This window comes from Aotus nancymaae, unplaced genomic scaffold, assembly GCF_030222135.1.
Source record: "Aotus nancymaae isolate 86718 unplaced genomic scaffold, 86718_ANA_hifiasm-v0.15.2.pri h1tg000030l, whole genome shotgun sequence".
Classification (NCBI taxonomy): Eukaryota; Metazoa; Chordata; class Mammalia; order Primates; family Aotidae; genus Aotus; species Aotus nancymaae.
The window spans coordinates 24,182,797-24,197,286 of record NW_026988443.1 but is presented as its reverse complement, the minus strand read 5'-3'; the positions used below and the strand labels follow the sequence as shown (position 1 = coordinate 24,197,286).

The window sequence follows — 14,490 nt, the reverse complement described above, 5'->3', positions numbered from 1 at the left end:
AGTGGATCACGAGGTCAGGAGTTCAAGACCAGTCTGACCAACATGGTGAAACCCCATCTCTACTAAAAATGCAAAAATTAGCTGGGCATGATGGCACGTGCCTGTAATCTCAGCTGCTTGGGAGGCCGAGGCAGGAGAATCGTTTGAACACAGGAGGCAGTGGTTGCAGTGAGCCAAGATCATGCCATTGCACTCCAGCCTGGGCAACAAAGCAGGACTCCATCCTAATAATAATAATAATAGTAATAAGAAGAAGAAGAAGAAGAAGTAAATAGAAAGAAAAAAAAATCTATCCAGAAAGAGTCTATAATTTCTGTAGACACTCTGCTCTCAGGGAGATGGAGCATAACTCTCCATTCCTTGAGTGTGGGCTGTGCAGTGACTTCCTTCCACAGTGTGGGACAATATGCAAAGTCCCTCCTGAAGGGTGACTAGACAGTAGAGGAACCTGATAAACACTACCTCAGCCAGGTAATCAAGGTCAACATTAGCCATCACAGATCACATTGATAGTATGTCCTCTGGAGATGATGTAATGAAAATGGCAATTTATAACCTCTGTCTAATCATGAGAAAAACATCTGACAAATTTTAACAGAGGGCATCCTACAATGTACCTGACCAGTACTCCTTAAAACTGTGAGGTCATCAGAAACAAGGAGAGTCTGAGAAGTTGTAGCAGCAGAGAGGAACCTAAGGAGACATGATGGCTAAATGTAATGTGGGATCCTGGGTGAGATCCTCCAACAGAAAAAAGACATCAGGCAAAAACTAAGGGACTAGCATCAAGTAAGAACTTTTTATGTAACCACTTTGGGTCCTGTGGGTTTTGGGTTCCTGCTCCTAGTTCCTCAGAAGGGCCAGCTGAGCTTTCTGCCTTGTGCTCCATCAGATACTCATTCATTACTGATTCACACCAAGTCATTTCTCTTTTACCTATGTGAGCTTAAGCAGGTTTCTGTGTCTTCCTCTATGACAATAATCTGCAGGTGTTTTAAAGTGAGAAATCTTTCTTCTTTCCAGAGATACTGAGACTTGACATGGAATAAAAAATGAGTTTCTGGCTGGGCACATTGCTCACACCTATTATCCCAGCACTTTGGGAGGCCAAGCCCAAGGCCAGAGACCACTTAAGCCTAGGAGTTCCAGACCAGCCTGAGCAACATAGCTAGACCCTGTCTCTACAACATTTTTTTTTTTAATTAGCTGGGCATGGTGGCATGCACCTGTAGTCCCAACTACTCGGGAGGCTGAGGTAAGAGGATTGCTTGACTCTGGGAGGTAGAGGCTGCAGTGAGCCATGATCACACCATTGCACTCCAGCCTGGGTGATATTGTGAGACCCTTATCTCAAAAAATTAACAACAAAAAAAATGAGTTTTTGTTTTATGAGAACTTAAGTATACTTTGAAAAGAACTTTTTTTTTTTTGAGATGGAGTTTCACTTTTGTCCCCCAGGCTGGAGTGCAATGGCACGATCTCAGCTCACTGCAACCTCCACCTCCTAAGTTCAAGAGATTCTCCTGCCTCAGCCTCCTGAGTGGCTGGGACTACAGGTGTGCACCACTATGCCCAGCTAATTTTTGTATTTTTAGTAGAGATGGGGTTTTACCAGGTTGGCCAGGCTGGTCTCGAACTCCTGACCTCAAGTGATCTGCCCGCCTCAGCCTCCCAAAGTACTGGGATTACAGGCATGAACCACCGTGCCCGGCCAGAAAGGAACTCTCACAAGGACATGTAGCACACACCTGTAGTCCCAGCTACTTGGGAGGCTGAGGAGACTTGAGCCGAGGAGTTTGAGGCTATAGTGAGCTATGATCACGCCACTGCTCTCCAGCCTGGGCAACAGAGTGAGACCCTCTTTAAAAAAACCAAAAACTATTTTATTTCCATACATAGTTTCAGGTTAAATTTTATCCAGGATCCTAGGCTGATGAAATTGTGCATGGACTTCTCATCTATGCTGCTTAAGGATTTTATCAGTCGTCCTCAATTCTCGATCCTTTATAGGCTGCCTCTTAGGAAAAGTTGTTTCTAGCAATATAGTTCAGATCTAAACTTTCATTAACTGGCTTCAAGAAACTGTTTTGCATGGGATTCAAGGGTCATTTCAAACTAGTCCTTACTGAGGCAGGTTTAAAGCCTTACCTGGCTCTCAGGCCAGGGGCAGTGGCTCACACCTGTAATCCCAGCACTTTGGGAGTCCAAGGAGGGTGGATCACTTGTGACCAGTTCATGACCAGCCTGGCCAACATGGTGAAACCCTTCTCTACAAAAAAATACAAAAATCACTGGTTGTGGTGGCGCATGCCTGTAGTTCCAGCTACTTGGGAGGGTGAGTGAGATGACTGCTGGAGCCCAGGATGTGGAGGTTGCAGTAAGCCGAGAATGCACTACTGTGCTCCAGCCTGGGGGACAGAGTGAGACTCTGTCTCAAAACAAAACAAACAAAACCCCTGGCTCTCCTCTTAGCTCTGTGGTCAAGTCAGACGGCACACTGAGTCACCATAAAAATGTCCTTACAAGGTAGTCACTGTCTACATTGTAAGGACAATGTAAGCCTCAGAAAGGTTTGTAAACCACATTGGATGGCACATACTAGGTATCTGAGAAATGAACGCATTACAAGTGCATCCTCATGTTTCACCTGAAAAGCCACACTAGTCTCTCTCACTGCTTCATCAAATAAATTTGTTTTTAAAATGCTGGTATTTATGTGACTAAGCTGAGTGGGCTTCGAAAATAAATAATCTAGTTTGCTAATTAGCGTTAGATTTATGCTATCAATTACCAGTAGTTTAACAGATTGTGTGGGTATTTCTTCCCTTAAATTTACATAATTGGAATCACAATCTTCTACCTTAGGCTTTCATGAATCAACAAGGATTTGTCAAGCACTTACCAACTACTCAGCATCAGGGAGAGTACTGTGATAATAAATTCTTATTAGTATCGAAGATTAAACATTAAACTCAAACGCTGGTAACAAGAATGGGGGTATCCTTTCCTGTCAGTAATCCTCAGTTCCTGTGATAGTGAAACAGCCAAGCCCTAATGAATGATCTCACAACAGAAATCCAATATGATGTTAGTAATGTTAGAAGGCTATCAGTATGTTTTAAAGGTAATTATAAAAATGGTTTATTTCCCTTGTTTTATTAACACAGTCACTAAACTTCAATCCCAGCGTTTAATTTTCCCCAACAGTTTAGCTATTTCCAAGAAAAACAATCATTTGAAGACTGGCACTGCAGATAACAAAACAGTATTGCCTGGTACTGGCTTGTCTTTCAGCAGGTAGTTTCAGTAAAAACAGAACCCCAAATCTGGCTACCTGGTTTCCACTTCACATCCATTAAAACACAGCCTTGCTTTTTGCATCTCACGGTTATCAAATGAGCGATTCACTTCACGAAAACAACAGTGAGAAGAATCCTGGAGAACCACGGAACTCCCTACCAGTTATGCTAAACACATCATTAGCACAGATGCAGGAGACTGTTAACGCTTTTCAAATCCTCCTCTTGCAGAACACCTGAGGATTACAAAGCCAACGCTTCTACTTAAAAAACATTTAATTAAAAAAAAAACTGTAGTCAGGGCAAGAAAAGGAAAACAGTGTCTTTATTGTGTGTAGTTCTAACAAACATTCACTGTGTGTGCATTCCAGCAGAGACAAAGATCTTTGTTCAAAATATTCTGAAATAAAATAGGTCAACAAACTCCATTATTGAATATACAAAAGGAATGTTAATGTTACTCGTTCATAGTCAAAGGTGAAGTTAAAAAAAAGGGGAAGTTAAATAACTAAAGTCTTGGTTTGCTCAAATAGCAAATGTAGGATCTAAGCGTGGGCAAAGAGCAGCTACTGAAGCTCATGTGTAGGTTGCTGGGTATAGGGTAGGTAACTTGACAAATGCCTCCCTGCTTCTTTGGAAACTTCTTCCTAGATCACCCCCACAAATTCCAAACCTGGCTCTTTCAGAGCACAACAGCCAAATGTGACTAAACTCATTACTTCTGTGATATTTGGCAACGGAATGAGATAGTGAAAAAAAAAATCAATTTCTTGTTGAGACAAGACATGTCTGAATCCATTTCTCTTGGGGTAGGAGGAGGTAATGAACATTAACGTCCTGCATCTAAATCTCCTCAAATGGAATTTAACCAGATAGGTATCGCTTGAGATTTTAAAGCAGGAGATACCATAAGTAATGATACTTCAGGCCTGTAAAGCATTTTTCATTGCCCCACATTGCAACTAAATGAGTATAAACTCGACAGTGTTCTGATTTCACAACATATGCATTTATGACAACTGCTAAAAGAACTTTACAGGCCCATGTGATAGGTTCCAAGGGATTTTTGTTTTTGCTTAAGCAGTCTTGAGGAGATCTAAACACAAGATAAACTTTGACCCCACCACTCTCTTATCTTTACAAATGCAGAAGTCATTTGGAAATCAAAACCAATTGCTGACTAGGCGCTAAGGAATTTTGGAGAATGGGTACCAACACACTGGTTATTTTTGAGACTGAGTTTTGGAGTTTCGCTCTTGTTGCCCAGGCTGGAGTGCCGTGGCACAGTCTCCACTCACTGCAACCTCCTCCTCCCGGGTTCAAGCGATTCCCCTGTCTTAGCCTCCCAAGTAGCTGGGATTACAGGCACTCGCCACCATGCCTGACTAGTTTTTGTATTTTTAGTAGACACGGGGCTTTACCATGTTGGCCAGGCTGGTCTGGAACTCCTGATCTCAAGCAATCCGCCCACCGTGGCCTCCCAAAGTGCTGGGATTACAAGCGTGAGCCACCTCACCCGGCCACGCCCTCTATTTTGGTGGCATGACGCTTCCCTCACCTCCTCCATGTCCAGCAGCCATGATGTGTACGGTACAGTTTGCTGCAGCAGCAGCTAGTCTTCCTCAGGAATAAACAACCAAACCCCCAGAGACCAGCTTCAGGTGGCACCGTCAGCCAATGGGGACTGGCTCCACTTGCTCTCCAGAGGATTTTTCACCACCTACCCATGCCAAGACTGTTTAGAGAATTCAAATCTACTTCCTAAAATGAAGTCCTTTTGGATGGATTTGGCTAGTGTGCTATATTACTTTATTGTTTGGAAAAACCTCTGCAAACTCTCACACAAGATTTACCTTTCACCTGGCTGTTTTTGTAGGCAACAGAATAATAGTAAATAGAACCAAAAGTGGTTTTCCTAATACAAAGTGACATCATATCAGCAGTAGTTGAGAAGCCCTGGGTATTGGAGGGATTTCATGGGTGGGAGAGACAAAAGTCTAATTATCTTTTCCCTCTGGCTCTCAGTAAAAAAACAAATCCAGATGTAAACAGGAAAAGAAAACCAACGTGAAGTAGAAAAACATCTTTTGCATTGGCATTTACCTTAAAAATAACAAAAACACCAATTTTACTTAAGATGATAGCTCTTTAACATTTCTTATAAGCCAGATGTTTTTCATTCAATTTTTGGACATCGCCAACACACTTTTACAACTGATTCAAGTTATCCTCAGGCTTGGTTTTAGCTTGAATGTTCCCTTTCAAGCTCCTCAATACTCCTTTGTTCTTTACTTTTACCCAATGTACTCCAAAAGTCACACTATTTATTACAATCATATACCAATCCTTCCTTGCCCTTATATAGAGAAGCATCAAGTCATACCACTTTTGTTAAATAATAACCAAAGGTTTTTTCTAATATTGTTTTAAAAGTAGCATCTTATAATACATACAAACATTTTTCTAAAGATAAAAGTTTTACTAAACCCATATCCCTGATAATAAAAGCCAGCCAGAAATCTCCTAAAATTACTCCAAAATATATCCAAGTGTGCAAGTACAAGGTTAATATTATTTTGATGAATTCTGTATTCATTCAACTGCTAAATCACAGGATACAAGACCTGGGTTGAACTTTTTCTTAAACAGTTTGCATGGGCAGACACTGGTTTGCTGGGCAGCTTCCTGTCTCGTCAAGTCCCTGGCAAGCTTGGAGGGAGGGAGGAGATGCTGAGCAGCTTCTATGGTCCTTCTTGAACCAAGCTGCTCCCTGCTGGATAAGACAATGGCTCAGAAGCAGATTGGCAATTCTCAAAGGACAGGGAGAAAAATCACCACAGTCGCTGGCAGAAAAGAGCCAGTGTACTATTTCCTCAGGTACTTCCATGGGGGGAAAATAAAGTCTAATATGCCAGAGAAATCATCACTGAACCAGTAAGACACAGTAACATAATTCTAGTAACCTACTTCTCAATGAACACACATCTGAGAAAAAAAAAACTGCCAGTATTTTATTCTCATGGAAAAACTGAACAAACCCACAAGTTGGAGTCACGGAGGTAAAATACAGATGAAATGGAAAACAGTCTCTTGTCAGGAACTCTCACTTTCAAATACCATTTTATATGGAAGTTATTTTACTTGCAGGGGCAAACAGAAGGCCAAGTTGGAGTCTTTCATCTTTGGAAAATGGTGAATCAAAAATTTGCTAATCAATAAACCAAAAAGCAGGGAAAATCCCTGGTAAAGCTCTATAGACATAATTATACATTTATGTTTTACCAATAAAAGATAGCTAAGGGAGAAAAAACAGATGGCTAGAAACTGGTGCCAAACCAAAGTGAAAGCTTTGGTGCTTTCTCTAAATGCCTATCCTGAAGTGGTGCTTTTCAGTATTTTTCTAAAGAAAGATTACTCTGAATTGACCAGGGTTCTATCACCCCAATCCATCCCTCCCTTTCCACCCTCAAGACATAAAAGGGTAATGTAGTTTTTTGTCCAGCACCACTTGGGAAGGGGCTGGGCTCAGGGGGTGGGAAGAGCTACCTGCAGCCCTAGTTTGAAAGGGAGGAGATGACCGTATCATTCTTTGTAGTTTTATCACACACATAAAAGGAACAAAAATCATTTGGCAGTTTTAAGTTTATTAAGTACATACCTTTACTTCAGGAATTAAACCCCTTATGATAAATAACAGAATTAAATCAGATTTAAAAAAAAATACAGATGAGGGTCTCGCTATGTTGGTTTGAGACCCTAGGCTGGTCTCAAACTCCTGGCCTCAAGCGATCTTCCCACCTTGGCCTCCCAAACTGCTAGAATTACAGGTATGCCTGCACCTAGCCCTAAATCAGAATTTAAAAAAAAAATTTACTTAAAAGAAAAATGGAAAAAGAAAGGCTTCAACACTAGAGTGCCACCCTGTTAAGAATGTCTAATGTGTGATCAAAGTATTGGAAACCAGGCATTTTTACCAAAGAGCAATGTCACTGTAACATATGAACTGTAATTATGAACAGAAAGTTCTGAAATATAAGGGTACTCATGGAAACCACCGAAGAGAAGAAAGACTGGCAAATGTTTGACACAGAACAGTGAGCAGGTACTCTGGGAGTAAGGCTCTGAGAAATGGAGGACACTGGGCCCAGATCTGCAGTGGATGTCTGGCCAACCGTCTTGGCTCCAAGGGGGAAGAATGCAACTGGCAGGATTTAAGGAGAGGGCACTTCTGCAGCCCCCAAACAAGTCTCTAGTTTTCACTCCAATGTGGATGTGCTTTCAGGCTTTCAGGCTTCAGCAAGGCCTCCTCAGGAGGATTTGCTTTCCGATGTGTAGTAGCGGTACAGGAAACCTAAGAGAACAGCACCTACGATGGGTAAAATCCAATATGCCCAGCAACTAGGAGTAGGGGGGAAAAGCAATAAAGTTGTTAATATTTCAAGCCAAATGTTCACTATCTTTCAGCTTTCACATGTTTTTATATGGGCAAGGAGTTTTAATTTGGGAAGTTTAACTGCTTTTATCACAACGTAGTTGGGGAAAAAATATTTGGACTGCAGTGACAATTTTTAAAAGTAATTTTATAAAAGGTTAAGAACAGAACAGTATGCTATCAAATAAGATATATACAAGCCTTTATACGTGTTTCTACAAAGTCATATAGTAGTTATTTCTGATTATGGTTAGGGATTGTGGATAGTCTCACATATTCTTCTTTGTGTTTTTGCTTTATACATATTCTAAAATTAACATTTTTAAAAAGGAAAAAAACGCCATTATGTGTCATTTCATATACGTATAAAAATATATATCCATCCCAATATAAATTGGAAGCAATAATATCTAATATAACTATCAGAAATATCCTATCTGCTTCATATGTATTTTAAAGATTTAATCCTTACAACAGCCTGTGAAACACGGTTAGTATTCTCATCTCATACAAGGGAAAACAGAAGCTTTACAGCCCAAATCACAAAGCTAGTAAAGGAATCGGCAGTCTGATTCCAAACCCTTCCTCTTAATCTCTAGTTAAGTTTGGACACTAATAAGGATACGCATACACACAAAGCATATACAGTTCTACTAGGGTGAAGCAAATGGCAGCTTAAAAAGTACTGCAAAAGACTTTCCGTAGGAGCTTCAGAACGGTACTCATTCTCCTTAACATAATAATTATTTAATAGAACTTATTAGCACACTAGTTTTAAAGTATAATTCTTCCATGATCCAAATGACCTGGCTGCTCTTCTACTTAAGACAGATGAGTCTTTGTATTAAAAGGTTTTGAAGTCAATAAAATGAGCTGAAGTTTATAAGAAAAATGATTCTCTTTGCCTAAACATGCCTAGCACTCTGTAGGCTTACATATGTCAGAAAGCTACTCTGGACTAGTTTAGAATGTCAGCCAGGTAGCTTTGTTGAAAAAACAAAGCAAGATGGCATGTATAACAGCAATATGCACATGGGAACTCTGAAGTAATCTGTTAAGAGTAATGAACTGAGAGTCCTTGAAGGGCAACCACAAAGACTAAAGAATCCAAAAGTAGGATCCTTGAGAAAACACTGAAGAAGAGAATTCTTTTAGTACAGAAGATTGAGAATGGCTGACCACCAATCTTCATATAATCTTTCCTAATACTAAACTGCCACTGAGGAGAGAACCAGAGGAAACACATTTATACTGCATCAAAGGAGATTCAGGTTCAACAATAACTTCCTGTCATAAGACAGATTTTTCTTCTTGGAGAGTCATCCAGACTATGATGTATTTGTGATTAATTTATTTTTATTGTTTTGTAGTATTCCATTGTATGAATATACCACAATTTATTACGGTTGTTTCCAATGTTTGAATATCTCAAATAATGCTGCTATGAACATTCTTGTACATATTTCTGGGTGTACTTGTGCACATATTTCTATCAAGTATATCATTAGAAATGGAATTGCTGGGTCAAAAATTAATTCATCCTATCAAATTTACTAGATAATGCCAAACTGTTTTCCAAAGTGATTATATTCATTTACATTACCCTAGGAGTGCTTAAGAGTTGGGGGATAAACTTTCCAACCAATTCTTATTTGCACAATTTTTAATTTTTTGTTTGTTTGTTTGTTTGTTTGAGATGGAGTCTCACTCTGTTGCCCAGGCCGGAGTGCAATGGCACAATCTCACTTCACTGCAACCTCTGCCTCTCAGGTAAAGGCAATTCTCCTGCCTCAGTCTCCGGAGTAGGGGGGTTACAGGCACATGCCACCATACCCAGCTAGTTTTTTTTGTATTTTTAGTAAAGATGGGGTTTCACCATATTGGTCAGGCTGGTCTCAGACTCCTGACCTCATGATCCACCTGCCTCGGCCTCCCAAAGAGCTGAGATTACAGGCGTGAGTCACTGCACTCGGCCAGAATTTTTACCAATCTGGTTAGGTATGAAATATACCTATGATTTTAATTCACATATCACTAATGTTGAATGAGATTAAACCTTATTTCCATATGCTTACATTTATATTTCATTTTCTGTAAAGTACTTAAATCTTTTTCTTATATTCTACTGAGGTTTTAAAAAACTGATTTATAGGAATTCTTTATATATTCTGCCTAATAATTCTTAATCAGTTTTATGTTTAGCATAAAGTCAAAGCTTTATAGCATAAGCATAAGTTTTATGTTTAAAGTCTGTAAGTCTGCGGCTTGTATTTTCAAAATTTTTATGCAGTATTTGGCTGACCCTAAGCCCTAAATATTAAGGAAACTAAATTTACTAATTGTTTGTACTTTTTTATACTGCATCCATTACATCAAATAAAAGATCTGATATTTTATGGGAGAAAAAGACATATTTTCTCTCTTTCTCTGAAATACTTTGAGATGTCCAAAGATAAAATGGCTAGCTCTATATAATCTCCACAAAGATACTGTACAAGCCAAGGATTCCACAGTCATTTTAGATAGAGGTTCTTAAGGGAAGGCAGTTTATAACTTTCAGAGCTAATACTAATGAATTACTAATATTAATGCCAAGAAATATATTGTAAGTAAACCTGAGAAAACCCAAATTCCTAAATATGACTGTAATTTTTTTTCTCCTGTAAAATGTAACAATTGCACCTACCTTACAGAATGGTTGTGACAAGTAAATGAGATTAAGTTTTAAGTAGAATCATGTAGCTGGGTTGAACTGCAGGGACTGAAGGCTGACCCAATAGCAGCAACCTGTCCAAGCATACTGGCCTCTTAACTGAGTATGATTCCAATTTATGTCACAATAAGATTAAAAAATTACTCAAGGCATGAACCTTTTAGATTATTCAAAATGGCTGAAACTGTAAAAATTAATTTTGCTAATGTCAAGGAACAACTGAATTTGCAATGATTTGGGCCAAAAAAGAGTTGTCAAACTGCACTCATAGTTATGTTACATACATTTACTTATGGAAGAGTCTCTTGCCAGACATTACGCTGAACATAAGGAAATCTGTTCCTCATTAGTATAGCGGTTAAAAAAAAAAAAAGGATTTAAAAAAAAACGAAAAAGAAAGAAGTAAATCTGTTATGGAGATACTAACCTTTTGCATGTATCATTTTTTGAAGGGTCCTGAAAACGACACATATTCAAAAAAAAACAAACAAAAAGAAAGAAGATTAACATAGCACATATACATTTTCTTGAACAGCTACATAAGCCCTGTAACTGATACCAGAACTTCATCCTTCATGCATTTTGGTGTTTATAAATACATAAGCAATGGATGGACTGGGAATTTTATTTCTGATAACATACTGGCACTTCGCTAGGTTCCTTCCTAGTGAAGAATCACTAATGAAAGCATAGAAATGACCTAAACTTTTTAAGATGTTAATAAATATTAATGATAAGAACTATATTGAAATGGACTACTTTGCAATCACAATGATTTGCCTTGTTCAGCTGGGCTTGCCATTGGCAGTAGCTAACATCATACTTTCTAAAAACATTTTTTAAAGCCCATGAAGCCTTCTAACATATAGCTCAACTGTGAAATTCTCTAGATCATACAGATGATAGCTTTGTAGATCACAAAACTAAACTGGTTAATTCTTTGAAATCACAGTAATTATGACGAGAGACCTTAGAATTGATTTTACAATGAAGGGAGAAAAAATGGAGTCAAGGGAAAGAAAACAACAAAATAATCTTAAAAAACAAATCTTGGCAATAAAAAGTCCTGAAGTACTGATATATGCTACAACCTTCAAAGCATTATGCTAAATGAAAGAAAGCAGACACAAAAGACTACATATTATATAAATCTGTTTATATAAAATGTTCAGAAAAGGACAATCAATAGAAGTAGAAGTAGATGAGTAGTTGCCTAGGGCTGGCATGAGGAGGACGAGTTGCGGGGGAAATGGAAAACAACTCCTAATGGGTATGGGGTTTCTTCTTGAAGTGAGGAAATTGTTCTAGAACAGACTGCACAGCTCTGTAAATACACCAAAAAGCACTGACTTGTACATTTAAATAGCTAAACTGTATGGTATGTGAATTGTATTGCAATAAAGCTGTTAATAAAATTTTTTTGCTTAATTCAAGTAAGTATCAAATGAGTTACTGATTCCATTAATCAGCTGTATAGTATAAAAGGGCTGCTAACTTACTGCCAGAGGACAATAACCCTTTAGGATAGGCTGCTGCTGCCCAAAATACCATCTTTGTAATATGTAGAAGTATATCAGGGTATGAACATGGAATGTTAGCTCTGCTTAACCACTGTTTCCAATAATCTCCAAGAATTTCCAGAAACCAATCAATTGGCCCCAATATACTTTGGAGCAGTCCATGAAATGAGTTTTAATTTCATATATCCAAAACACTGTCATGCAAATGAATACATGCCCCAAGCCTGAAAGAAATAGCCTACAGGCAAGAAAAATGTCAAATGAAAGGTTTTAAAGAAACCATATTAACATATAATATACTTCTTAAAGACTTTAATGATTATCATTATCTGGGACATTTTAGCTAGTCTAGTAAGGATCTGATTAATTAAAATGGGTTACAAGTCAATCTTTGGAAAATATAACAAATGTTACTATATACCTTACAGATTCAGAAGGTGGCAGTGGCAGCCATAGTAGTGTGTTAATTTATCAAGTTAATTTATAATGTTGCCTTTTTAAATAAATATTCCACCACAGTAGCCGAGAAATAATTGAATTCCATCAAGAAAATGTTTGTGGTCTTTTATGCTTTAGCTATATAAATACCAATGATTTATAGACAAAAAAATGTAGTTACTATTTTTAAAAGGGATAATTTGAAAGGCTTATATGAGAGCAACACAGCATAATATATGTATTATGATGCTTAATCTATAATTAGAGTAAAAATCATATACTTCATATAAATGGATTGTCTAGATTTCAAAGCTTTTAGGCCCTATTACAATCAAAAGCCCTGATGCCTAAGTAGGGTAAGCCTCTGAAAACGGTAATAAGCAACTGAAGAAGAGAGAGAACAGAGACAGCCAAAACTGTACTATGCTGAAATGTAAAAATTTCTAAACAATAAATAATTTAAAACATATGATAGTCTTTGAACTAACTACTGCAAAGTGTACCTGTTTTAAGATCAATCCATCCTGGGGTCAACAAAAAAAGACCAACTTGTCTAACCCACTAAAAGAAAGAAGAGAAAGAAGCATACACTCCCTTTAGGATACTGACAGCCAAGTAGAGGCAAACCATGGTGACTCCACTTTTAATTAAATACATAATCATCAAAGAGAAGTTGAAGGCACAGCTCTTAGCAGCCAAGACTCTCAGCCAAACGTGGAAATAAGCCAATCAGTTATTTTTAAACCGAAATGAAAAAAGTTCTATTAACACATAACCTCCCTTCCCCTATGCACAGTTCCCTAGTCCTCATTTCCACAGCTAAGCACTGGGCTAAATCTAACAGATGCTTAAGTGAAATTCCTACAGTTTATAGCTGACTTTAATTTATCCCTTCAGGTGTTGAGGCATTATCTGGCTGGTTATATCCATGCCCAGATTTTAATGCTCTCAACCTTTGGCATGGAAAGTAGTAATTGCAATACTATGATTTTAGTTACAAGAGAGCAGATCAAAACCAAAGTTCTTCCAGCATAACCCCTACCAAGAAAGTAATATACATGCCTCTTTTTCTTCAAAAAGCTTAGGATACACTGGCAAACAACAAAATTGCTGTAAGTTTTGGTATTATAGGTTCTAAAAAAAAATTGTTTTTAAGTCTACTGAGACTTTAGTTCAAAACTCATGGAAATTAACTATTTAAATAAAATTGGTTCCTAAAGGTTTTAATTCCCCACTAAAATAAATAAGCAGGGGCTGGGTACTTCGGTTCACACCTGTAATCCCAACATTTTGGGGAATATGAGGCAGGAGGACAGGAGGAATGCTTGAGCCCAGGAGTTTAAGGCTGTAGTGAGCTATGATTATGCCACTGTACTCCAGCCTGGGCAACAGAGCAAGACCCTGTTTCAAAAATAAATACATAAATATATTTATATACATATAAACACTAGAGGCGGACTTTAGGGAAAAAGGAAATATTTCATAAAACCTGAATCTAATTTTTATAAAACTGCTCATAATTAAAATTATATCTAAATACCTTCAAGCCCAATGTTACAAATTAGTTTCCTCATTTGTAAAATGAAAGGCTCAGATCAGATAAATGTGAATTATAAAGTCATATTCAATTATCTCAACACAGTGTTCTGAGCCAAGGACATTGTGGCAAAACCTACTGGAAGGAGCAGCCTTCTAAAGGGTAGAGAGAAGAAAACACCATTCTCTCATGTCTAGGAAGACTGAAGAAGCACTACCACAGGTAGATTTTTCTCTATTCCACCAGAGTGTTTTCCCAGATACTCATCCAAGAGGCACTGCACCATAAGCACTAACCCAATTTGTAAGATTAAGAGAATGACAAAGAAACGTCACAATAGGCAACCACATGGAAAGGATATGGGGGTCAATGGGGATGGATTTCATTATGAACTTTGTTTATGAGAAAACATGAGAAAAGAGCACATACTTAAGGAATGGAGTGTACTTTGTCCTCAGGACATAAATGTAGGAAAGAATTGAACCAGCATCATGATTATGATGCGTTAAGACAGACTGGGCATTATGCCTTCCGCCTATATAGCTTACATT

At 38.1% G+C, this 14,490-nt stretch overlaps 1 protein-coding gene across 12 annotated transcripts in view; it reads right to left on the bottom strand.

Annotated features, from left to right (window-relative positions):
* Window positions 1-14,490, bottom strand: part of LOC105706844 (cytochrome b5 type B) — a 71,420-nt gene that overhangs the window by 31,262 nt on the left and 25,668 nt on the right. For 7 of the 12 annotated variants that reach the window (XR_010344873.1, XR_010344876.1, XR_010344877.1 and 4 more), the window contains exon 4: window positions 10,872-10,900. Coding sequence is in view for 7 of the 12 variants with exons in the window: in XM_064383236.1 (XP_064239306.1) it covers window positions 10,872-10,900 (29 nt within the window). In the remaining 5 variants the exon portion in view is untranslated. Of the gene's footprint in view, window positions 1-7,589; window positions 7,698-9,921; window positions 12,964-14,490 lie in introns of those variants that run through there. The other 5 variants (XM_064383239.1, XM_012437475.2, XR_010344874.1 and 2 more) reach the window with 4 other exon arrangements.